Source organism: Bombyx mandarina, chromosome 11 (genome assembly GCF_030267445.1).
Source record: "Bombyx mandarina strain Sakado chromosome 11, ASM3026744v2".
In the NCBI taxonomy this organism is placed as follows: Eukaryota; Metazoa; Arthropoda; class Insecta; order Lepidoptera; family Bombycidae; genus Bombyx; species Bombyx mandarina.
Window position 1 is genome coordinate 11,253,185 of NC_143218.1, and position 26,820 is coordinate 11,280,004.

The 26,820-nt window shown below is 36.9% G+C and overlaps 2 protein-coding genes, 1 long non-coding RNA gene and 1 pseudogene across 3 annotated transcripts; 1 reads left to right on the forward strand and 3 right to left on the reverse strand.

The window, feature by feature from the left end:
* Positions 1–186: 186 nt before the first annotated feature.
* On the reverse strand, positions 187–1,226 carry LOC149502016 (uncharacterized; annotated as a pseudogene).
* A 2,119-nt stretch (positions 1,227–3,345) lies between these two features.
* On the reverse strand, positions 3,346–5,040 carry Uev1A (Ubiquitin-conjugating enzyme variant 1A). Its single transcript, XM_028185991.2, has 4 exons — positions 4,768–5,040; positions 4,532–4,674; positions 4,337–4,462; positions 3,346–4,253 (listed from the first exon to the last, which is right to left on the reverse strand). Exons 1-4 carry the CDS (start codon positions 4,790–4,792, stop codon positions 4,113–4,115), a joined length of 435 nt encoding a protein of 144 aa, XP_028041792.1. The 5' UTR covers positions 4,793–5,040; the 3' UTR covers positions 3,346–4,112.
* A 3,529-nt stretch (positions 5,041–8,569) lies between these two features.
* On the forward strand, positions 8,570–21,754 carry Psa (puromycin-sensitive aminopeptidase). The gene is made up of 12 exons (XM_089731480.1): positions 8,570–9,058; positions 9,148–10,106; positions 10,678–10,867; positions 11,037–11,150; positions 12,334–12,468; positions 12,848–12,940; positions 16,385–16,534; positions 17,283–17,560; positions 18,007–18,226; positions 18,304–18,426; positions 18,552–18,776; positions 20,991–21,754. Exons 1-11 carry the CDS (start codon positions 8,699–8,701, stop codon positions 18,762–18,764), a joined length of 2,835 nt encoding a protein of 944 aa, XP_089587606.1. The 5' UTR covers positions 8,570–8,698; the 3' UTR covers positions 18,765–18,776; positions 20,991–21,754.
* Positions 15,564–15,906, reverse strand: LOC149502017 (uncharacterized). Its single transcript, XR_016323878.1, has 2 exons — positions 15,794–15,906; positions 15,564–15,595 (listed from the first exon to the last, which is right to left on the reverse strand). It is a non-coding gene; the product is annotated as an uncharacterized LOC149502017 (long non-coding RNA).
* Positions 21,755–26,820: the final 5,066 nt, after the last annotated feature.

The following is a 26,820-nucleotide window of genomic DNA, read 5'->3' on the forward strand; positions in this document are numbered from 1 at the left end:
TGTATTCCACAGGTTCGACGAGAACGGTGACCGGTGCTTGAAGTGCCTAAAAGCACCGAGAGTGGAGAGAGTGGATCGAGCATCGGGTATGACTGTGTGCTGAACAATACCCTCTTCCCGGCATAGTATTCTCTATTATTATATTTTGTTCTCACTCTCTCTCTCTCTCTCTCTCTCTCTTCCCAGCTATTTATCCCACACGGTGGTGGGGTCAGCTTTCCTTACTTTACTCCTTCACTTCGCTCTGTCTTCGACATCCTCGTTACCAACATTGCATTCCCTTTTGTCCTTCAGCACTACATTCTTCCACCTTGTCTTGGGTCTACTTCTAGGTCTCCGACCGAGGAGATCGGCCAGTAGTGTCAAATTTCCGATGTATTCAGGTGGCTTCCTTCTTACGAGATCATAGCATCTCAGCTTACTCTCCTGCATCTTGTCGGCGATGTCCTGTACACCGCGGTTTCCACGCACGCACTCGTTGCGGATTTTATCGAGCCTGGTCAATTTAGCAACTTTAATGGTATGCATGTTGCATTTGGTTGCCGTCCATGTTTCGCTGCCATACTTGGGAACAATCCTTATTATGGTCTTATAAATCAAACCCTTGAGTTTAACGGGCATCCTGTCGCAGGTGACACCACTTACTTCTCACCATTTTAGCCACGCTGCGGTTATTCGGTGTTTCCCTGTGACTTTCATGTTGGCCATTTCTTCTAGCGCCATTTTGACCTCATTGGGACGTATTGGAGGTATAAGTCCAATGTTCCTGCCCACGTATGTGAGCTGTATAGCAGCTTGAGTAGGGTTCAGTAGCTGTTCATAATATTGATGCAAGGCTGATAGGACATCCTTATCCGTATAGAGTAGCTCACCATTTGGATCTCTAACAGCCCTTCATCTATCGGGCTCCCTCGTGCTCCGACAGCGCTGTTTAGCAAGCTTAAATATACATTTTTGACCTTCTTTTCTTTACGGTTGCTCGTACATGGTCTTTAGGGAATCAGCGCGCTCCACTGCCACTATTATCTTAGTCTCCTTCTTTATTCTTTTACATATTTCTTGGTCTTCTGTAGTTTGGGTGGACTGCCAGGTCTTAATACTTAAAGGCATCTTTTTTACTTGAATTGCATTTTGTACTGCTTCTGTCCACGACCAAGTCTCTTTATTGCTTATTCTACCACCTTTTGTACGACCAAGAGTAATATAATATTAGCAGCTTTTACAATAGATTTATATTTTAATATTTTATTATTATATTTTGTAATACAATGATAATTAAACAAATTAAAATATTATATACAAATGTCCACGATTGACTTCCACGGTGAAGGAATAACATAGGTAGTGTAATAAAAACCAAGCCCGCAAAATTATAATTTGCGTAATTACTGCTGGTAGGACCTCTTGCGAGTCCGCACGAGTAGGTACCACCGCCTTACCTATTTCTGCCGTGAAGCAGTAATGCATTTCGGTTTGAAGGGTGAGGCAGCCGTTGTAACTATACTAAGACCTTAGAACTCATATCTCAAGGTGGGTGGTGCCATTTACGTTGTAGATGTCTATGGGCTGCGGTAACCACTTAACCCCAGGTGGACTGTGAGCTCGTCCACCCATATATGCATTAAAAAAAATTGTCATAGACTTTGAAGTTGGTTTAAAATGACATTTATTTTAACTTTAGCTTCCAATCATATTTAAAACTGACGATTATGTCTAAATACTTGTTTGAATCAGCAATAGTTAGTTATGATTTTCCGAATTTTATTCAGTAGAGGAATCTAATTTTGTTGTCATTATTTATAGTAATAAAATATGATATATGTGTCAATTTCATAACAAAGATTCATATTGGATAGCAACAGCGCAATTTAAAATTGAAAGCCTTTATGACCTAGCAGTCCACTCAAACTTCTAAAGATCAAGGATATTAAAAAAGAAGAAAGAAGAAGACAATAATAAGATAAAGAAGAATAAAAATAAATTGATAAGATAGACAAGAAGAAATACGAAAATAATAGTAGTGGAGTGCGCAAATTACCAAAAGACAATTTACGAGCAATTGGAAACCAAAGGAAGGTCATGTTTCAAATGTCAACGTTTTCAGAACACCACTGAAGTATGAAACTATGCAGAACACAAAGGATTCCGCTAAACGTAAAATAGATAAAGGTCTAAATGTTAAAAAAGTACGAGCTACTGAACAAAGATAAGGCCCTGGCCTGGCATCAATATTATCATCAGCTACTCAACCCGCTACATAAGTCGAAAGCGTAGGTAGGAATATTGGAAATATACCTCCAATACTTCCCAGTGAGGTCAGCTAAAGTAGATGGTGAACAAGAAAGCCACGGGGTCTAACGATATTCCAGTGATAGCTTGGAAGTGCCTTCGCGAACACGGATTCCTGTCGCTCACCAACCTCTTCAATTGTATGTTACTCTCTTCCAAAATGCCGATTGGGCACCACAGTTCCTATTCATAAGGGGAAGGGCAGCAACTAAGAATGTAACAACTATCACAGAATAAAACTGGCAAGAGATATTATGAAGCTATATGAAGGAATTATTGTCCACTGCCTGAAATCAGAGTATTCACTGTGCATTATCTAACTATGACAATGGCGTTGTCTAACACCGATCCTGTTTGTTCTAAACGCTCGCTGCAGAGTATCGTGCAAAATGTCGACCATTGCAAGTCGCATTCTGAGACATGGAAAGCATTTGACCACGTCTCAAGGGATACCTACGACCCGGTGTAGCCTTCGCAAGAACGTGTCCGAACATTATGGTAACATCATAGCAGACATGTACATACATGGATGCGAGATAAGTGGTATGAACAATAGTGATTCAAACAAAACCATTAGCAGTTACAGAAAAGGTGCATCATCAAGGCTCAGTACATAGTTACTTCCTGTATTGCTTGATATTAGACTCACTTAGTGGTGCAGTCCTCAGCCTCGTGGACTTACTTGTGGATGATGCAGACGACTTTGCTATCTGCTCTGAGAGACGCACAGAGTTACAAAAGTCATTTCTTTCGCTGTATAACAGGCCCGTGGCCTAATGTTGAGTGTTGCCAAGATCAACATCTCTTAATAACCCAGACCCAGGTGATGACAACAGTCCGATTCCCATCAACCACCAACTTGTAGCAACAAACAATTAATGTGCATATCTGATGCAACCTAGCAAAATATAAACGTATTTTCAGCAAAATTAATCTACTCCTTTGAAAATAAATAAAATGTATATAAAAATGAAAAAAAACAAACATCTCTTTTACTTACTCTGATATTTCATTATTCTTCTATGACGAACAGAGTTTTTAAATAAATGGCATATATTGAGTGTTATTTGATTTATTTTTGCTAGTATTACATTGGTAAAAATATTCATGTTATGAAACAATTTGACTTAGCATTTGGTTGGTACTATGAGTTTACAGATACATATTGTGATTACTGCAGTTTTTTTACTCTTTAATGAATTGGCGATTATGCCAAATGCACATTGCATTAAATGCATAAATTACAAAGACCAAGAATCAATAGTACATTTACCTTATTTTCCTAAGAAATAAACACCTATGTTTACACATGTAAAACTATTAGAAAACTAAAGCAAATATAATTAAGCAAAAAGCAAGTCCCATAGTAAGTTTATGATAAATATTCAGAGATAAATAAATGTTTTTGCTTATTAGACATTGTTTGAGATATTATTATATATTCCACATATTATGAGTACTATTAAACATTGTTGTTTTAAAGACCATGAGTAATTTAATACAACAATATTATAGCACTAGTGTTTTGCTAGCCTAAAATGAAGAAATTAGTAAAACTAGCCTTAATTTTACCAAAAGCAAGTTTCACTTTTATAAAGGCCACAATAATTTTGGTAATGTGATAAATAAATGGGTACTAGAATCAGATATGATAAACACCCAACCTACATCTCAGAACAATATTTAAATTATAAAGGCAATAATTGATCTGCAGTACATGCACCAGCATGACAGTTTTCCCAATATAGAGAACAATTTATTTATTTTAAAATTATTGTTTTATGTGAAAGTAGATTGGGCCTGTTGAGACTTGATTGAAGGAACTAGAAAGTGCTTCCCTCTGGTGGCTGAGAAAGCTTCATGTTATCTTTAAGAGTCATGAGACGTCTCACTTCTTGAAGAACTGTTTTGATGGTATAGTCACGCTGCCATCTAGCAAGAATTGGGACTTGTCTATTATCCACCTGATAATTTAAATATATGTTAATATAGTTTGTTCATCAAAAGGTAATGTTTGGCAATATATTCAACATAACATTATACTTACAAGTCCAGTTTGACTATTGACACAGTTCATATGAATCCTAGAAATAAAGCGGGCTGTTGGTGGCTCATCAGGGTATCGTGTTCCACATTCAATTTTAAGGGAGTACATTCTATTCTCGTAGGGTGTCTGTAATTTTAAATTATAAAAAAGTAGTTTAGATATCACAGATAAAAAAAGTATTTAAAAAAACTTTACCCTTGGTGGGCCAATAATCATTCCAGTCCAATGAGTAAGAGTCATATCATCATCGCTTTCAAGACCCCAAGAAATGGTTCCATCGCCCACTCCCTTTTGGCCTTGTTCAAGTTCTTCTAAGAGACGAAAATTCCGTGGCACCACTAAATTGGTAAAAAAAAATAAGTAAAGTTAATATTTATTGTTCACATGTTTAGACAAGAAGAGAAAATCTATAGATCGAAAAAAAATCTTACCAACGCCTGATGACGGATTCGCCATGATCACAGTATCACCGGCTTAGAGAACTGTAAAAACTTAGATTAATTCAGTCAAGCTTTATTGCATAGGCGCTACCTAAACAGATTCGATTTATTTAAAGTAAGTATGGCAATTTACAACAGAGTAATTGTATTATAATTAAACTAGATTTTGTTCCAATAAAGAGAATGAAGGTTAGCAATTTTTTGTTGACTTTGACAAGTTGCATTAACCATAGATTTTTTGTTTGCTAATTCACTTAGCTAGGCAAAAGAAACAACGCAGACAGCCAGAAGTATTAGAATTTTTTTAAACACCTAATTTGAGAACTCAACTTTATTCACGTGCTTTTGTGCATAAAGTTGAATCAAGTGTGCCTCTTAATATAAAATATTACATCTTTACCTAAGAAATTGCTGTTGTAGTATACAGAAAGATAAAACATTCTTTATATTTTTATTATCTCTAGAAGTCAGATGTACGAGAGCCAACAAAATTTTTGTACTGACTCTCAAGCATTATTTTTTTCCCTGCCAAGAACTTGTCCAGGCTTTGAAACAAGAAACAGACTGTCGGCGCAAGGTCTGCTGAGTACGGTGGATGACGCAAAACTTCCAACTAGTTCATATGGCTCAGAGACCATCTGTTGTACTGTATGAGGTCGGACGTTATCATGTAGAAGCGGCCAGGATGAGCGATTAAGGCTGGTCTGAGATTCGCGAGCTTCTCAGTTATTGTGCTACAGTAGGCATCCGCAGTAGAGGTAAGAGGAAAGTAAGAATTTATGATGAATTATATCGGCAGTAGACCAAACAGTGACCATGACTTTTTATGGATAAGTTTTCGCAAGCATTGTCTAAGTGCTGAACTAGAGTCCAATCAACATTTTGACCGCTTACGTTTAATTAAAAGAATCCATTTTTCATCGCAAGTGATAATGCCGTTTCAAATCATTTTGTTTCTGCGTCTGTTAAGCAACGTAAGGCAGATCTTAACGCGCTTCTGGCTATCATTCAATTCGTGCAGTAGGCACTTATCAAGTTGTTTTATTTTGCCAATTTGACCCAACTGAACCAATATTGTTTTGATGCAACTTTGAAAACTTCCACTGTCGTTTTAATTCGTCGTTGTTACTTCGGTTTTTGGGCGTGAGCGGGTTTCGTATTTTAGATCAGAATTTCTATGTTGGAAGCTATTAACGAATTGTTTGTTCGCTTGTAGTATTCACTCAGTACACATCATTAATGTTGGGCATCGACATCAACCCCACAAAAAACACAGCCGGGCTCTTCGATAGAGATCGCTGAGACCGATGCGGGTTCCTACTTGGTCGACTTTATCCCATGATTTGAAAGCGAACTAAGTTGTGTTTTCACTATTGTGGTTTCTTTCACCTCATTCGTTTTAGGTCTATGATTTGCATTTTAGTATTATAAACAATAATATAGACAAATCATAATCAATAATAAGTACAGCAAAGGACAAAAACAAATGGAAATCCTTAGGCCTTGTGCCTTAATCGAAAGACAAGCTGTTAAGAGGAGAGATAAGCCGAATGCCGAGAATATGTTTTAGTAAATGTTAATTTATAGTTTTCTTAACTCTATGGTTATCATTTTATGCTTAATTAAATAAGTTAAAATCTAACAGAAATAAAGGCTTATTTATTTTATTATAAACAAATAGACTAAAAGTTAGATTTTCAAATATAAGAAAATAAAAATATCACATTTTATTCGCATTTTCTGTATTTAAAAAAAAAGAGAGTGTGGAACATAGCAACCACTTAATGAATAAAGTTAAAATAAGTGAAACAATAAAGACAATCAATTTTGTTGTGGATTTTGACAGTAATAAAGAACATTAGAAATATTATTAACTGAGAAGATCCGGCGAGAAACTCAGTGGGCTGTGTCTATGGGTTAGTTCGCTCGTCGAATTATTTGTCGTAATCGACAAGTTTGACGAGGACGGTGAACGGTGCTTGAGGGCCTTAGAAGCACCGAGAGTAAATCCGGGGGGTCCGACAAGACATCTTTCGGGCGACGCGACGGTGCCTTTGCGTTGACCCGTCGCGGTGGGTCACGATAAGATAGTTTTCGTGTCGCACCGCTTTGTCGAAGTAGCGTTCTGACGCTTCTTTAAGATACTTACGCATGGGTTTAAGTCGTCGTGAAGATCTACATTCCTCATATACCACGGTGCTCCGACGGCTTTCCTGCAGAAACGGGATTGGATGACCTGGAGAGTTAATGTATGTACGGGCTGCGTGAGCAAACACTACACCTGCATAGTTCATGACAGAACGTATGCAAGTTTTGTAGCGTCATCTTCGAAGGAACAATTTAGTTCACTTGCACAACATGGGGTGAGTCAACCGAGTAGTAAACCTGATCGTTCGCGTATTGACTTAATGTGGGGAGCGAATGTCATCACTCTGTTCGAAGCCCACGGTACGGGCTGGCCAAAAATTTTAATGGCGGGAATGAAGTTACCGCACCTAATTCGTGATGAGATACTAGCAGTAGTGCCCAGAGGGTGATCCCTTTTTTATTTTATTGCTTAGATAGGTTGGAGGAGCTCACAGCCCACCCGGGTGTTAAGTGGTTACTGGAGCCCATAGACATCTACAACGTAAGTGCGTCACCCACAACGGCTGCCCCACCCTTCAAACCGAAACGCATTATTGCTCCACGGCAGATATAGGCAGTGTGGTGGTACCTACTCGTGCGGGCTCACAAGAGGTCCTACCACCAGTAATTACTCAAATTATCATTTTGCGGGTTTGATTTTTATTACACGATGTTATTCCTTCACCATAGAAATCAATCGTGAACATTTATTATGTACGTATTTCAATAGAAAAATTGGTACCCGCCTGCGGGATTCGAACACCGTGCATCGCTAGATACGAATGCATCGGATGTCTTATCCTTTAGACCACGACGACTTTTTAGAAGAGCCCTTTCGAAGAGCACAGCTGTGCATTTCGTGGGGTTGATGTCAATGCGCCACTTCCGGAACCACTGTCCTAAATTGGTGGCCGCGATCTGGAGCTTACTATGCCCTGAACGACAGCTCACTACTCGAGTAGTAGATAGCCATACCATCCGCGAAAACGACTAACTGGATCGCCGGTGACCGGCGTATGTCGTTAATAAATAAGTTAAAATTAGATGGAAGAAAACGGAGCCTTGCGGGACTCCGGTCGAGTTATGTCGCGGTAGAAAGCGAGTTCCCTCAATTCGTTCGTTTTGATTCGTTTCCGTCGGAAGCGAACGGTTCGATAAGAAGTCTCGTATGATGAGCACGAGGCTGTCTGGCACGCTCATGTTATACAGTTTGTAAATTAAACCGTACCAGACTTTGTGGAACACCTTCGCAATATTGAAGAAGAGGGCTCCCATGGGGATTGGTCTGCTCCTATTTAGCACTGCTAAGTTGTGCTCTGTGAGGCGGTGCACTTGCTGAATGCACGAGTGTTTCGCGCGGAATCCTAGCTGTTCGTCGATCAGGATGCTTTTCGAGTTGATGAAGTCCCAGAGGCGTTTGCGTAATAGTCGCTGGTATAATTTGCCTAACACTGGCAGGAGGCTGATCCGGCGGTGAGAAATCTGAGAGGCCTGGCCCAGCGACTTGTCTCACATGTAGACCTTCGCAGATGCTAAAGAATTGAAGAAACACAAAATTAAGAATTCACAGTCCGCTTTTCGCATTCAAGCAATAAAGTCATTTTATTGGACCCTTTAAATTGTATTTTTTTGCTCTAACTTAAATAGACTCTATGACGTCTTTTCCACAGCCACAGAGTACCTACTTGTGACTATTTTGTTGAATTTTGATTGTTGGCTTTCCACTAGAATTTCAGATCCCAATAATTGATTAGGAACGCAAATATTACTAGATAAAGTAGATTTAGTCGTTTTCATGACGTTACTTTCTCGAGTTATAAACCAATCCAAAAATTTTACTCTTAAAATTAACAAAATTCCTAACACATTACTGTTACGTAGCACAAATTGTAATTCAGTGCGGGGAACGAAGTTTGTGAGGGGGGCACGTGTCAGTGGTGCCGTTGCTGCACGAGTTCACTCTGTCACTCGGTCATTACGGTACAAATATACAGCGCGTCCTACATTGGCGATCTCGAAAGAAAAAGTGACAATGCCAGAGAACAAGCCGTTTCAACGACTTCCTAATAATGTGATTCCTAAGCATTATGCATTGGAATTGATTCCAAATCTGGAAAAATTTACTTTCAAGGGAAAAACTGCGGTGAAAGTATCGGTAAGTCGATGTCGTGATTACTATTGCTATTGTTCGCAATTTTGAATGGTACTTAAATAGCTACCTTAAATATATATATTTTTTTCTAGATTGTTAATCCAACGAATGTGATAGTATTGAATAGCTTAGACTTGGATTTGAAAAATGTGAAACTTCAGTATAACGATGGCTCTAATTCAGCGATAATTCCATCGTCAGTAGAATTGAGTACAACTGATGAAACAGCAAGTATTTATTTCTCAGAATCTTTACTAGAAGGCGAAGCGACGCTTTATTCTGAGTTTACAGGTGAAATAAATGACAAAATGAAAGGCTTGTACCGCAGTAAATACATTGCTCCCAATGGAGAAGAACGATATGCGGCTGTCACCCAATTTGAAGCGACAGATGCACGACGATGTTTCCCTTGCTGGGATGAACCTGCAATTAAAGCCACTTTTGATATAACCTTACAAGTTCCGGCTGATCGTGTTGCTTTGTCTAATATGCCTGTAAAACAAGAAAAGATTGCAGACAATACGAGGATCATACAATTTGACACAACACCAATAATGTCAACATATTTAGTGGCTGTTGTTGTTGGTGAATATGATTATGTGGAAAAGAAATCTAATGATGGAATTCTAGTAAGGGTTTACACTCCTGTAGGCAAAAGTAAACAGGGGTTGTTTGCACTTGAAGTGGCTGCACGAGTTTTGCCTTATTATAAAGATTACTTTGATATTGCATACCCCTTGCCCAAAATAGACCTGATTGCTATAGCAGACTTTTCAGCAGGAGCTATGGAGAATTGGGGATTAGTAACATATAGGGAGACCTGTCTCTTGGTAGATGAAGAACATACTTCTGCTGTTAGAAGACAATGGATAGCATTAGTTGTAGGACATGAACTGGCACATCAATGGTTTGGCAATCTTGTAACAATGGAATGGTGGACACATCTCTGGCTGAATGAAGGATATGCATCTTTTGTGGAATTTCTTTGTGTAAATCATCTTTTCCCAGAATATGATATTTGGACTCAGTTTGTGACTGAAAACTACATTAGGTAAATCTCATGTTATAAATAAATAACAGATCCTATTTTCGAGGTGACTTTAAAAAGTCATTCACACTAATTTTAGTAAATACTTAAATAATTTTGAGAATGATAGTGCAATTTCCAACATTTGGAGCTTTGCCAGTACAACTAAGATTTTTAAGTATCAAGCGTTATTTTTTAATTTTTATATGGCTTCACCTCACACTTGTGTAAACAGAAACCATGTTAGATTCTGTTGTTAAATTTACTTTTTTGTGTTATTGTGCGTTGCGTTGTCTGAACAGTTTTAATGTCTACAAAATCACTGATATTGGTGCTGTTATTTTACTTTGACTGTAAAATCCTAAATTAAAGAAGTTAAAGAGTCATATAAACTGAGACTGTCTAGAATTAAAAGTGAATCATCGACTATCACCTTCGATATATTCTAATAAGATACCTTAAAAAGAAACTTGAAGTCATTGTATTAAAACATTTTTATTTTCAATGTTCCATTAAGGAAAACATAACATCGTGAATTTAAATAACATAGGCATGAATATATTTTGTAAAATTGAATGTTAAATATGATCTCCAGAGCATTGGAATTGGATTGCTTAAAAAACTCACACCCAATTGAGGTTCCTGTTGGCCATCCATCAGAAATTGATGAAATATTTGATGACATATCGTACAATAAGGGGGCATCTGTAATACGTATGTTACATAGATATATTGGCGATGAAGATTTTCGTAAGGGCATGAATATCTACCTAACTCGTCATCAGGTAAGTAAATCACATTAATATGACAACATTAGACTGTTAAAATAATTAAGTTCAATTTTGAACTATCTTGTATGCATTTATAAACAGTTTTTGTCCTTGGTTATTTCCACACCAAAATCCATATTTGTTTAATACAATTTATGAATATTTATTTTATTTTATAATTCAGTACAAGAACACTTTCACTGAAGATTTGTGGGCAGCACTGGAAGAGGCGTCTAAAAAGCCTGTTGGAGCTGTTATGTCTACATGGACCAAACAGATGGGTTTCCCGATGGTTGAGGTAAATGAAAACAAGGGAGATTTTTTGCAACTGTGTAGTGTCCATCTAGAATAGTATCACTGTCGCTTCTATAGGTGTTGTAATAGGAGACTAGAATTTACCTTTTTTTTTGTATCGCTGGCGAATCCGTTTATGGATACCCGTTCGAAGGGGGTAACAGACTGGGTTATCTCACACTCTGGTGTCTCCAGAGAAGAAGAGAGAGAAGAGGAAGACCAAAGTCCTTCTTCTCCGATTCCTCCCAGGAGACTACGCCTTGACAAAGGCACGCGTGGCACCCACCCCGCAGAGCCGACTACCGACTAAACCCCATCGACCTACACCACACCGTCCTGATGACAAGACAGGACTTCATCCCCAGGAAATTCGCGAAGGACGGCGTCCTTGTAAAACAGTCACAATTTTATGGGTTCGAAGGATGATCATTAAAGTAATTGTAGGGACACTTTCCTTGTATTTAGAGCTGGTGGGGACATTTATGTTGCTTTTTCTAAGGGTAACCACTTAAAACCAGATTGGTGGTGAGCACATATAAAGCCATCAAATAATTGAGAAAGTAAAAAGATACTTAAAAGGAAATAAATTATTTTTCATAAATTTGCTATATAAATTATATAACATCTATCCTTATGAGTAAGATAAAAAAATCATGGCCATATGTAGTAGTGTTTTCTGCAAATAGATATAATAAAGCTACAATATCAGACATTACATGTTTTAATTCGTTACACAAAGGCCTTTTGGAGATAAAATCTACAAGTAATATAACAAATTTATATTGCCATAACTATTTGACCTCAATTAAATACAGCATGATAAGATTGCTTTGTTTCATTTACATGTGTCATAGCGTGATATAGGAAAACATTTATATACATTATTTTAGAAGGAGCACATATTTCATTAACGTAAAATATGCTTGAGGATCATTAGGTACTCGGATTTTATTTCATCTTTGACAAGAGAATACAAAGTGCCAATAACAGCTACCAACTAAGTTTTGATTAAATTATCTATGAACGCCTCGTAAAGCAAAGAAACATCCATTTTATACATAAGAACAGGGCTGTTCAGGCAACTGCTTGCGGCTTGTTTTCATGTGGCATATTTTAATCGGAAAATATTTTTGGATAAGTTGTTTGGACAGCCCTGTATTAGATTAAATAATTGAATAAATTTTTAGGTTCAGTCAGAACAGCGGGGCTCCAATCGAGTATTAACATTAACTCAACGCAAATTCTGTGCGGATGGTAGTCAAGCAGATGACACTCTTTGGATGGTTCCAATATCCATATCAACGCAAGAACAACCTTCAAAGGTAAGTAATTCCCAATTGATTGATCGCCGCAAGGTCATTCAGATAATATGGAAGTATCATTTAAATGTGACTTATCTTGCGCAAGTTATCGACCGCATATCAAATACAGATGTATGATAATCAATTGACATTGACCTAGTATTTTCTTCGTTTATCGTTAGTCTCAGATATTATTAAACCCTTTTTAATCAAGATGTGAAAATAACATTTCCTATGAAAATTCAATTCAATGATTATTTTCGTCGTCTCTGCGTGAAAGGAGACCAGGTGCACTGATATCTCATAACATGATACATGAATATGCATTTATAAAAATTTTAGATTATTTATCCACGTCTACTCTCGTCTACTACTACTACTACGTCTACTCATTTTTCAGGTAGCTTTGTCTATGGTTTTAGAAAAGAGAACACAGGAAGTTGTATTGAAAAATGTAGCTCAAGACTCTTGGATTAAATTGAATCCAGGAACTGTAAGTAAAATTATTGAAACTAGGGGTTACCCAGTGTCTGAAATTCTACAATATACACTTTACATTTATAATCATTTTATGTACCTAATATGTATTTTCTTTTGTTTTTGTTTTATTTTTATTATAAATTGGTTTCACTTTATGCCTATTTAGAACATATTAGCCAGTAAAACCAACAGTTTACGAAACACCATTGTTTCTCATTCAAATATAGCAATTTATTGTGCATAACTAGCGACCCGCCCTAGCTTCGCTTCGAAAACAATAGACTTTATTATTGATAACTGTCCCGTGATGTTACCCGCGGTTATTGTCGTATCGCGGGTGTAGCCGTGGGGCGAAGGTAGTCTAAAAAAGTTGCCTAAGTTACTCCGTATATCATCAGCTACCTATCAGTGAAAATCTCGTCAAAATCGGTCCAGCCGTTCCAGAGATTAGCGGGAACAAACAGACATAGACAGACAGACAAACAAAAATTGTAAAAAACGTTACTTTGGTGTATGTGCTGTATATAAATCCATATGCATGTAGTAAAAAACGGTTATCACAATATTACAAATAGACACTCCAATAAATAATTATTACACAGTAATTAAACATTAAATAGCATTATTATCATACTTCATCTATTGTCTAATCTATTGTTTAATTCACGACCTACATGAATAATCATAGTGCTAAAAATATTTACTTAGGTTTATATTTTGAACTGTTTATATGTTCCTTTTTTAAATTTAACCCATCAGATTAATTCTGATAGTACTTACTATCTGAGCAAGATTGAATTAATTTTCGCATAATTTAAATTTAAAATTTAAAATTTAAATTAGTTTTTGCAGATAACTTGCAATAAATGGTATTACAAGTATGGATTATGTATGTTATATTATCTAAAAACAAAATAAATAAAAATATGATTCAGAGTATAAATGTATTGTACTAAAGTATTGTACAGAGTATTGTACTAAATAGGTAACTAATTTTTACTCTTTTGGATAATTATAAATTCAATGACAGTGGAAAATACTTCGTAAACTTCAATAGCGCGATGAAACTGACATCTACATTTGTTTTTTGTAAATGTGGGAAAAATTGTTTTTTAATTGATAAATACAGCTTGTATAGAAAGTAAAGCAAAAGCAAAATATGGTTGAAAAATAGAGGGGAAAAAACTATTTATCTCTTTTGTTTTGCCTATTTAGATAAATATAATAACTGTTAATCAAAATTACAACTATTCAAAACTTAAAAAATAATATTATATCACCAGGGATAAATATCACACACTGTCACCTGGCCTCAAACCAGAATTCTCAGTACTATGGGAACCAAAGACTAATCTACAATACATCTTAAATACGTTTAAATATATACAGATACTAGCTGGTCCGGCAAACGTTGTTTTGCCATATACATTACTTCTAGGAAAGGTAATTAACCTAAATATCGACGACAGCGCCATGTGCCGGGCTGATTTCTGAATCTAAACTATCCAGGGTGCCACCCAAACGCATACAAAAAAAAAATCATTTAAATCGGTCCAGTCGTTAAGGGAGAGTTCAGTGACAAACACACACACACACACACAGAAGAAATCTTATATATAATATATATATCGACGCTTGAAAGGCAAACGTGACTAAGCGACAATAACTGCTTTGTACTTCGATCAATAATAGTACTAGATTAAGGATCAGGAACAAAAATAAGACGCTCCAGTGGCCACGTTTGCCGACACGAAAACATCTTCATTTCTTAGAAAAAAGTTTAATAATGTTAACGACTTCAGTTTATTATAAACCTTAATACTTAAACATAAAGTTTAATTACCATTGCAAAATATATGTATTTAGGTCCTTTCGTCAGAAAAAGAATATTATGGAATAAATTTAAAATGTCACTTGAACATAAAAAGTCATCAGTACAAAAATATTTATTCTAAAATGACACTTAAAGCCTAATTTATAAGGTTACAAATATTTGTTTAAAATTTCGTGCTTATTGTATTGTGGAACTAGATGTAGTTCTTGGTATTACATTTCAATGCTCAGAACACAGTAAGTATTGAAAGACACAGAGTTGCAGAATATACATATTTGTTTTAGGTTTGTTTTGTATGGTCGCAACTATTTTTGACCGATTGAAAAAAGTAGTAGATAATATTTTACATTGCCGCTATTACAACAAATAGGTGATAAAAAATAAAATTGAATAAAGTAAAAAAAATATGAAAGGAAACACGAAACATGTTTTCCACGTATTCTTTATACAGAAGTAATTAAAACAATAATGTAGGTTTAATTACCTTTAAACAGATTCAGTTTGTTATAAAGCTGTCTTTTAGAAGTCATTTTTATATGAGCGGTTTCTTTTTTACAAATATAATGTAATCTTATATCAATGAATTTTTCTATAATCAGTTTAATTTAGGCTTATTTTATGGCTGTGTTCGTTTCCCCCAGAAAACAAATCCTTTTCAGCATATACGCTTAAAATATTTACACATACATATAAAAAATTTTTAATACTTTTTTGCATTGATTTGCCACCACCATTGAACAATTCTAGAATTTTTATAAGGGTTCTATATTTCTTCTCTTTCTTTCGCGACAATATATATCCATTGTGCACAGCGACAAGGGGCTACTAGGAAATCTACAAACAAAAATAACATTATAAAATAACAAAACTACTCTATGCATTCCCTGTCCAAGAATAGGTGATGTTTGTTACAATAGTTGGTGCCTTGTTGCAAACATTGGCCAAACAATTACAATATTCGTAAATTGTGTTTTATTTACAATATAATTGTGTTTCTTATTTTATGAAAAACACTTAATAATATAAATTTACCAAAAAAAGATATTCCTTCCAAAACCTTGGTGTTACGGTGGTTTTTTACTCAGTTTTTGAACGCGCATTGCAGCGTTTTGACGTCTTAGTGTTGGCTATGATTGGACCATACTAATTTGAAATAAGACCACAAATTTATTTGTGGTCTTATTTTTGGGGCCGCTTTTGAAGCGCTAATCGCGAATCTAGTAGTATTATTGGTCGAAGGCTTTGTACATAAATGATAGGCAATAACCATATTCGATGCGCAAAATATATATATTTCTAGGTCTATTAAAATCATTTCAATTCTACAGCTAGATTCGTTAAAATAGAATTTTGTTCAGGTATTTCTCATGTATATTTTAAATTAATTTCAACTTTAAATTAGTCTAGTAAAGTTCACGCTTTGTCGCTTAGTCACGTTTGCCTTTCAAGCGTCGATATATAAAAAGATTAAACACACAAAGAGGAAACAAACCTGTTCGTGACATGAATGCTTGTCTATTTCGAAATTAACTAAATATTAATAATAAAAACATGTGCTTCAAATCATTATTGCATCTTCTTTTAATTGAGGTATTATTGTATATGTGACTTGTGTGTTGCAAGGTGGGGTACTATCGCACACGGTACCCGGCAGAGCTGTTGGAGCAGCTGGTGCCGGCCATACGGGATGGCTCTCTGCCGCCGCTCGACCGCCTCGGACTACTGGACGACTGCTTCGCACTCGTGCAAGCGGGACACACGCACACTGCCGATGTAAGCACACCTCTTAACTATACTTGAGACCTTAGAACTTATATCTCAAGGTGGGTGGCGCATTTACGTTATAGAAGTCTATGGGCTCCAGTAACCACTTAACACCAGGTGGGCTGTGAGCTCGTCCACCCATCTAATGAAAAAAAAACCTCTTGAAATACTAGTAAATTGTGAATATTACCAACTTGTTAAATACTATTATTGGCTCAAAGAACTCACTACCTCACTACTTGTCTAGCGTTAATGGAGCTTATCTATGAGTCGACTATTATCAAAGCCGGCAATCTGACTTTTGGACAATGATTGGTAAATCAGAAAAACGAATTATTGACTTTGTATTCCATTGGCAGTCACAAAACTCTTCGGAACGACATCTTAGATAAATAACAGGTTAACTATTAACCTTTATTTAATACAGGTTTTGAACCGTATTCTTTGAAGGAGACGATTATATTCAAATCAATCTGTATTGACATATCAATAAAATTTTTTTGTCCAAATGCACAGATTGCCACCTTTGATAATAGACGACTCCTATAACTTATCATTAATGCTATATAAAAAAGAAAACATGCACTTGTATCAGTGTTAGTACTTGAAAATCTTGTCATTACTTATCATTGATAATCTTCTACTTCTGAATTTGTTTGTTTTTATTACAGTGGAATTAAAATTTTGTAACTGCCAACTTTTAACTGTTTTCAAATTATAAATGGAATTTTAGCAAAAAATTATTTATCTTTTGCAGTCTTTGAAACTTATGGAAGCATTCAGCAATGAAACTAATTTTACTGTGTGGTCGACCATCGCCAATTGTATGTCTAAGCTATGTGCACTATTTTCTCAAACTGCTCTCGACAAACCCTTGAAAAATTACGGACGAAAGCTATTTTCAAACATAACCAAGAAATTAGGATGGGACGCAGAAGAGAAAGAAAGTCACCTCGACACTCTGCTCAGAAGCTTGGTGCTCAATAAGATGATTAGCTTTGAAGACCCCGACACCATTATAGAAGCGAAAATTCGGTTCGTATGCCTTCTAATAAATTGCACCGTATATTCGGTTGCATAAAAGTTTCATTACTTGTATTCATCTTAGAGCGGACACAGTAATCTAAGCTTTCGAGATGATACCGGCATCTCGTTTTTACCATCGCACCGCCCGCCACCGGAGTAGAGTTCATCCATACTACCTGGAGCCACTGCGGTCATCCACAGTGCGTTTCCAGAGGTCTTTTTTGCCACGTACCATCCGGTTATGGAATGAGCTCCCCTCCACGGTGTTTCCCGAGCGCTATGACATGTCCTTCTTCAAACGAGGCTTGTGGAGAGTATTAAGCGGTAGGCAGCGGCTTGGCTCTGCTCCTGGCATTGCTGAAGTCCATGGGCGACGGTAACCACTCAACATCAGGTGGGCCGTATGCTCGTCAGCCTACAAGGGCAATAAAAAAAAGCCGTTGATCGCGTTGCAGGTTTGAGAAGCACATGTCAGGCGAGCGGCCGCTGGCGGCGGACCTGCGCTCGGCGTGCTACCGCGCGGAGCTGGGCGGCGCCGACGAGCGCGTGTTCGAGCGGTTCCTGCAACTGTACCGCGCCGCCGACCTGCACGAGGAGAAGGACCGCGTGTCGCGGGCCCTGGGTGCCGTGCGGGACCCCGCGCTGCTCAGGCGCGTGCTCGACTTTGCCATCTCGGTACGCGTGCTGGTCTCATTAGGTCCACTCGACCCGTATGCCTTCTCGAAACAATCTCACACACGTTTATTTTTCAGGATGAAGTAAGATCGCAGGACACAGTTTTCGTTATCGTGTCAGTTGCAGTAAGCAGAAACGGTCGTGACCTGGCATGGCAGTTTTTCAAAGATCACTTCCAGGAATTCATAGAAAGATATCAGGTTTGCTTTGCCGTATTTGTTTTTATAACTAAGTAAAACCATCTAACAGGATTTTATTTAGAGATATAGATTTGATATTCTTATAAATTCAAAAATAAACTTGTAAAAACGAGGAGAAATTCCAGGGTGGATTCTTGTTGGCTCGGTTGGTGAAATCGACAACTGAAAACTTCGCGTCGGAGGCAGCAGCACAAGAGATCGAAGAGTTCTTCAGCACGCACGAGTCTCCCGGGGCGGAGCGCTCTGTTCAGCAGGCATTAGAGAGCGTGCGACTCAACGCGGCCTGGCTGCGCCGCGACCTCGCCTCCACCGCCACCTACCTGCACCCCTACCACTGATCGCACACGCAGGTAACGAGCCCGTCCCTCCAATCAGCACGCACGAGTCTCCCGGGGTCGAGCGCTCCGGCACTGGAGAGCGTGCGCCGCCACCTTCTCTCGGACGCTGACACACCTGACCAGTCACAACCGTTCCACCCTTTAAATATTAACGATAATTATTCGTCATGATAAATTAGTCTATAATTTTAAACTGAAACGCTACTCTTCGCTAGATGCTATTGGAGTGATTAGAAAAAAAAACCTTTTTGGGCAGTGATAAAATTACAAAAACATGCAAGAAAGCCCGCCGAGTTTGTTTCGTATGATTTCAGGAATTTACGAATCTTTTTCTATAGAAAAAAATTAATGGAAGAAGATAGTGTTTACAGAATTTGAAATAAATGAAGTTACTTTGTGTAAAGGTCAACTTGCAATATTACAAAAGAGACTTGCACAACCATCCCCATAGCTTCCTGGTTCCCTTTCTCAATATTTGTGGTAACTGTGTGCTTAGTAAAAACCACGTCATCTCGGATCCTCCCGATCCACTAACGGTGCTTCTAGGTACTTCAAGCACCGGTCACCGTTCTCGTCGAACCCGTCGCTTGCGACGAAGGGCTCGACGAGTAAATTAACTCCCAGACACAGCCCACTGAGTTTCTCGCCGGATCTTCTCAGTGGGTCGCGTTTCCGATCCGGTGGTAGATTCTGCGAAGCACGGCTCTTGCTAGGGTTCATGTTAGCAACGTCATCAGGTTTGAGCCCCGTGAGCTCACCTACAAAAGTTAGGGTTACGCTGACATAGCCTCTCAAGGCTCTCAGCTTAGGTAGGAAAAAAAAAAAAAAAAAAAAAAAATTGTAAAAACTTCTCGATCGCGTAAAGGAATCAAATGTGTATGGAGTTGGAACAGCGCCTCTAGCGGCAAACGAAGGGAACTTTTACGTGATCGAGAAGTTAAAAAACTGGTACTTAGCACATTGAAGATACTACTAGGAAACTATTGGGTCAGACGTGCTTGTGATTCCATGTTGCCCATCGCATTCTGGCTAGGTGATTTATAGGTGATATAATAGCCGGCAAACTTCTTGAGCATTTGTCGACGTAGTGGGGGTAAGTTCGCGCATGGTACACTCACGTGCAAAAACATTATTTACTCTGCGTCATAATGCTATTAAATTATGAAAATCAACATATTATGTATTTATTTATATATTTATTAGAACATCAACAAAAAATATAGGTTAATAATTGTAATAATTTAATCTTGGGGTAAAATAGATAATCCTTCTATTAAGTCAAAACTAGAGCTGTTGCCAGGTCTTGGTTCAGTTGAAGCGAAGCTGGTATTTGTAATTTTTTTTTCGTTATCCTAATCTTGACCATCATCATCATCACTGTTTTCATCACCCGAGTCGCTATCATCGTGATGAGTCGACATAGGGCTCATTGGTGTAGTTTACAACTCGGTCGGTTCGGTCTTCTTTTTTGTCTATAATTAATGATTTTTTGGAGATATTCGATTCGTAGTAATCGAATGTTACTTTTTTCAATTACCAGCTTCCGATTACTTTCTGTTTTTTTTTTTCCATCTGAAGCCTAGATCTTTCATAATTCGTCGTAAGCTTCATTCCGAGCCACTCACTACTCACTGATATTTTTCTTGCTTCCGAAGTCTGTTTTACTTTTTCCATATCATTCTTCCCCTGTTTTATAATGAAGCAATATACGTCGTACACAATTTTTCTACCCTTTCTTTTGAATACTACACCAGTTTGTCGCGGCATAGTGTATTTTTTATAAAAAATCAACAAACACTCAACATATAGTAATGGCAACAAAGTCAACAAGCAATTATAACAAATAACTTAACGATGAATAACGATAGACTTTTCACTGTACGCAAGCGTACTTTTGGGAGCAAGCGGAACGAGGGCGCGGTGCGGGACACAAGGTTCGATTGATCTACCAATAACGCGCTCGATACGATTTCCCCTGCCGTTGCGCCTCACCCTCACCACCAAAGTGATCTAAAATTCGGTTCTGCGCAGTCAAGGTCATTTGCTCAAGAAGTTTGCCGGTTACTATACGACGGTATCTGTGTCAGAGACGAGTAGTTAATTTTTTACTTCGCATTACTTATGGAATACCAATTTCTTGTCGAACTAATTCAGGCGTGTCAGTCTCCTTTCTGATTGATATTGATTTTAATTAACGTAACTGTTTCAATATATTATGATTCCCAGAACTGGATGACGTCAAGACTGAAACTACAACGATACCTATGCTGTTTCAAACGGAAATATTCTATTTAGCACCTAGCTTAATTTATTATTTTTGACATTCGGACAAAAATATATTGAAAGGTTTTTAAATATATTAAGATTTAAAAACTAAATAATTGCCTCACGAACAGACTGGAGTCTACTAAACTGTGTCCAGTCTACTGTCATCGTTTCGAATTTGTTATAACAACATGATTTGTTATTAATAGTATCGATTATCTATCATCGTCAGTGTTATGTCAACTGCATTTTATTTTAAATTGTTAAAGTTTGTAGATAAGCCAGTATTCATTATAATTAATACGAATATTAAAATGTATTCTAATATTAACTTATAATATACATACATATATGTAACTAAACTGCACAGGCCTACACAAACCCTATTTTGTAAATGTGCTTAACTTATAAATAAAGTTATTATAAAAAAGATTTTGTGTGAATTAACAAATAGTGCGGAGTGCATTTCTGTTTTATTCGATGTAAAAATAGGTACTTGTAATATTTATAAATAATTATGTTATTGACACTACCAAAATTTTTACCCAACATTACATGTGGAATTTTGTAGATTTATTGCATACCCACTCGCACTTTAGTAGTCGAAATTGTGATTAATTTTTATCTACTATTAAATTGAAAGTTACCATTAGCATCTCGTTTTAGTTGTCTTCGCTGAATTTGTTATAAGACTGTGTGATTACAAATATATGCTACAAAATTTATATGGCTTTTTAATATGACTCCAACACGCTCTACGTTCCACGATGCAGGTGGAAAAAGGACACAAACCTTTTTTCTGCTATTGCATTAATATGTAGACAAACATTTGGCTAATCCAATGGTCACAGATGCTCATGGATATCAGTAAGGGCCGAGTCACACCGGAATGGCAGCGGCCGGCAGCGTCGCGGCGAGCACTTTCAGTGTGAAATAACTTTAAACTTTATCTATATACTTAAAAGATTAGTATCGTTTGAAAAGGTAGAAAAGGTCGCGACACTGCCGCACAGTGGGTCGATACTATGATTTTAGTGACTTAGGGACCAACTTTGTTTTTTAAGATTTTTCTTCACGTAGATAGATAGAGCTCGTTAATCTCAATAATAATTGTTTTGGGCAAAAATTACAAAAACTTTATAGTTTGGACAGAAAAATGTGTTTTATGATTTTTTTGTATGGAGCGGGTCACATTAAATTAAATTCCTGCTAAGTACCGTGAGGTCCCGCTTTGAAACTTTATTTTTCTTACACCTTGTCTAGTCTACTATCATTTGGTGCTATGAACATGTGCATAAAGTTGCAACTCTGCCAAATAAATGGATCGAAAAAAATGAATAAATACATAGAATAAAAACCTTTATTTTTATTTTCGTAAGTGCTTTTAAGTTAAATTTGATATGGATTAGTAAGTACAAGCACGCAACAATACCCATAATTACATAATACCTAACAAAAATACATTTAGTAGGTCTCTAATTAATCAATCTCTGTAATTATTAGGATAGTTAACATTAGTTACTGAGGATAATTAGTTAAGCAGCCATTACTGGGTAGTAGAAAATATAGTACACATTTGTGTCTCTCTGGAAGTATAAAGTGACCATATTTATTATATACTAACTAGTGTTCGTTTATTCGTACTACTACTAACATCTTGTGATTGTCGTCGTGATCTTCCTTTTTCCGTTATAATGGATAATTTTATTAACAATTTAGGATTATTTATGATTTTAAGAGAGCAACTACAGTCGCTGTCTGATAATAAAAAACTTTCAATTCCTACAAAATCAAATGAACGTGACCGAAGAGAAAAGTGTTGAGCCCCAAAAATTCTGTACGCGCTTTTGTTCAAATATAAGTGCAATATGGAAACGAAGTAGTCGCATGTTAGCACAGTTTATAAGAAAAAAATGTGATTAGTTCAAATGTGCAATAAACTGGCCCGAAGGCATGATACCTGAAGATATCAACACTGTACACGAAAGGCTCGAGATTTCTAATACTGAAGATGTTGAAAATGTACCACGCTCTAATGTACTACAGAAGCCTCGACATCTACTTTTACACCTCGAAAACTTTTTGAAGAATTGGGATCCAGGCACATTGAACAAATTTACCAATCGCTTTCGTTAACCCCGGATTAAATGAAAGCTACTACAGTTGCTAGTTTGAGAAACACTGGAAATGAAGATGTAGGAGAAATAATGAACCATTTGTCAAATCACCCCGAAGATCTAGAAAAAGTTAAGGAGTGTTTAAGTACAAGTAAAGTGAAAAGTAGTACATATTCTCCCGATAAGGCACTATTAGTTTCACTTAAATTAAGTAAGTGGCAGTATATAAATCTAAGAGAAGCAGCAAATGAAAATGGGTCCGATTTATACCCTTCTTAATATAAAATTAAGCAAGAAAAGACCAAATGTTATCCAGGGAAAGACGAGGTAGTTATTAATGAAGAAAGAGCTGCTATTAAAATGCAAGCATTACTAAGCTTGGCGGTATATAGGCTTTTAGATGTGATTACTTCGGATTTCGACTCGGCAAGAGAGCTACTGCTTATAAGCAAATAGGCTTTGATAGAGCCCCAGGTCAAAGTAATTATAAACAAAAGACTGAAACAGAGTTTGATGATTCATCTATTTTCTTGACCAGTCTAGTTCCTATAAGGCTTCAGAAATTTGATGGAACAATTGTTTGGGAAAACGACCTTTTTTTTTTTTTTTTTTTCGGGTAGAGGGCCGAACCTCCTACGAGGTCCCCGCGCAAAAGGGCGCGCGGGGTATGTGAGACTCAACGATCTGCATGGTGTTGTGAGCAGACCGCGGGCCCAAGGATTTTAGGACCCACCCACTAAACGACTCCCCTGCACTCTTACACCCGACGTCCGATCCCCTCCGAGGTCAGAACCCGGATGAGGTAGGGGGGCTACCGCGGTCAACACTACAACCAGACGGCGAACACGAAAACAATTGTTTGGGAAAACGACCTACCCTCATCAACTTTTTGTTGCCGTCCAATAATGTTTAAATTTATAAAAGAAACGCAGTCAACAGTGGCAATTATAAAAGTTAGCATAACAGAAGAAATAGGAAGACTTCAGCCATCAAAAATCAAACAAGTTGAAGTTAAGCATCAATTGCACATGACGATGATAGACGGCAAAATAACCTCATATTTGTCAGAAACATTTTCTGCTGTCTGTGATATTTGCAAAGCAAAACCGTCAGACTTTTTTGGAGTCACTTGCTTATCAAAGAGAAAATAATGAAGGAATATTCCAGTATGGAATGCCATCTTTACATGCCTGGATAAGACGCATGGAGTGCTTACTTCAAATCGGTAAATATAATTTTATTACTTCACAATTTTTTTATCCCATGTAGTTTCCTGTGAGATTATTTTTTAAATGACATTTTTTTGTTTGCGTCTTTTCGTTTGGACTTCAAGAAATGGAGTTGCAAGGGGAGATGACTAAGAAAAAATATCAATCAGAAAGAGCGCTATACCTTAAGCGTTTAAAAAGGAATACGGTTTACTTATAGATGTTGTCAAGCAAGAAGCAGGAACAACCAATGATGGCAATACTGCCAGAAGATTTTTCAGGAATGCAGAAGGAACAGCCCGCATAACAGGAATACGTAAAGATTTAATAGAGAGGTTTCACGTGATTCTTCAGACTGTTGCATCTGGAGAGCGCGTGGACCTTTCCACTTTTTCCGAGTTTTGTAGATATACTGCAGAATTGTATATTAATTTATATCCCTAGTATTATATGCCTTCCAGTATCCATAAATTGTTGGCACATGGTAGTGATATACAATAATAAAAAGCTTTGCCTTTCGTGCCATTCCTATAGGTAAACTGTCGGAAGAGGCAGCGGAAGCTCGCAATAAAGATTTTCGGAAATATACAGAGAGTTGTTATTTTAGAAAGATAAGTAGACTGCTGACTAATGAGGATATTTTACACAATCTTCTTTTGTCTTCTGATCTAAAGATCGAATGGTGAAACAAAATATATAATACTTAGAGAGATTGATTAATTAAGACCTACTAAATGTATTTTTGTTAGGTATTATGTAATTATGGGTATTGTTGCGTGCTTGTACTTACTAATCCATATCAAATTTAACTTAAAAGGACTTACGAAAATAAAAATAAAGGTTTTTACTCTATGTATTTTTTCATTTTTTTCGATCCATTTATTTGGCAGAGTTGCAACTTTATGCACATGTTCATAGCATCAAATGATAGTAGACTAGACAAGGTGTAAGAAAAATAAAGTTTCAAAGCGGGACCTCACGGTACTTAGCAGGAATTTAATTTAATGTGACCCGCTCCATACAAAAAAAACACAAAACACATTTTTCTGACCAAACTATAAAGTTTTTGTAATTTTTGCCCAAAACAATTATTATTGAGATTAACGAGCTCTATCTATCTACGTAAAAAAATTTGTTAAAAAACAAAGTTGGTCCCTAAGTCACTCAAATCATAGTATCGACCCACTGTGTGCCGTCGCCTGCCCGCGGTGAAGCGAGCAGCCGCGCGCCGCGTGCGTCTTGTCGGTGGTTCTGCCCGCGGCTGCCAGCGGCGACACGAGGCCGCTCGCGTCACCGCGGTATATATAATAACCAATTCCATCATGTTCACTCTAAACACACGTTTTTTTAAATTGCTTATATAAGCTGTGAGCTCGTCCACCCCACCCTTCAAACCGAAACGCATTACTGCTTCACGGCAGAAATAGGCAGGGCGGTGGTCCCTACCCGCGCGGACTCCCAAGAGGCCGCGCGAGGCTGCCAGCGGCGACGCCGCACAGTGGGTCGATACTGTGATTTTAGTGACTTAGGGACCAACTTTGTTTTTTTATAAATTTTTTTATGTAGATAGATAGAGCTCGTTAATCTCAATAATAATTGTTTTGGGCAAAAATTACAAAAACTTTATAGTTTGGTCAGAAAAATGTGTTTTGTGATTTTTTTGTATGGAGCGGGTCACATTAAATTAAATTCCTGCTAAGTACCGAGAGGTCCCGCTTTGAAACTATATTTTCCTTATACCTTGTCTAGTCTACTATCATTTGATGCTATGAACATGTGCATAAAGTTGCAACTCTGCCAAATAAATGGATCGAAAAAAATTAATAAATACATAGAATAAAAACCTTTATTTTTTTTTTCGTAAATGCTTTTAAGTTAAATTTGATATGGATTAGTAAGTAAAAGCACGTAATGATACCCATAATTACATAATACCTAACAACAATACATTTAGTAGGTCTCTAATTAAGCAATCTCTCTAATTATTAAGATAGTTAACATTATTTAATGAGGATAATTAGTTAAGTAGCCATTACTGGGTAGTAGAAAATATAGTAAGCATTTGTTTGTCTCTGGAAGTATAAAGTGACCATGTTTATTATATACTAACTAGTGTTCGTTTATTCATACTACTACTAACATCTCGTGATTGTCGTTGTGATCTTGCTGTTTCCGTTATAATTGATAATTTTGTTAACAATTTAGGATTATTTATGATTTTAAGAGAGCAACTACAGTCGCTGTCTGATAATAAAAAACTCTTTCAATTCCTACAAAATCAAATAAACGTGACCGAAGAGAAAAATGTTGAGCTCCAAAAATTCAGTACGCAATTTTGTTCAAATATAAGTGCAATATGGAAACGAAGTAGTCGCATGTTGAAAAATATAACAAAATTAAATCTTCAGCTATTTAAATTGAGTAAACTTAATTGAAGTATTGTTGATACTAATGATACTAATAACA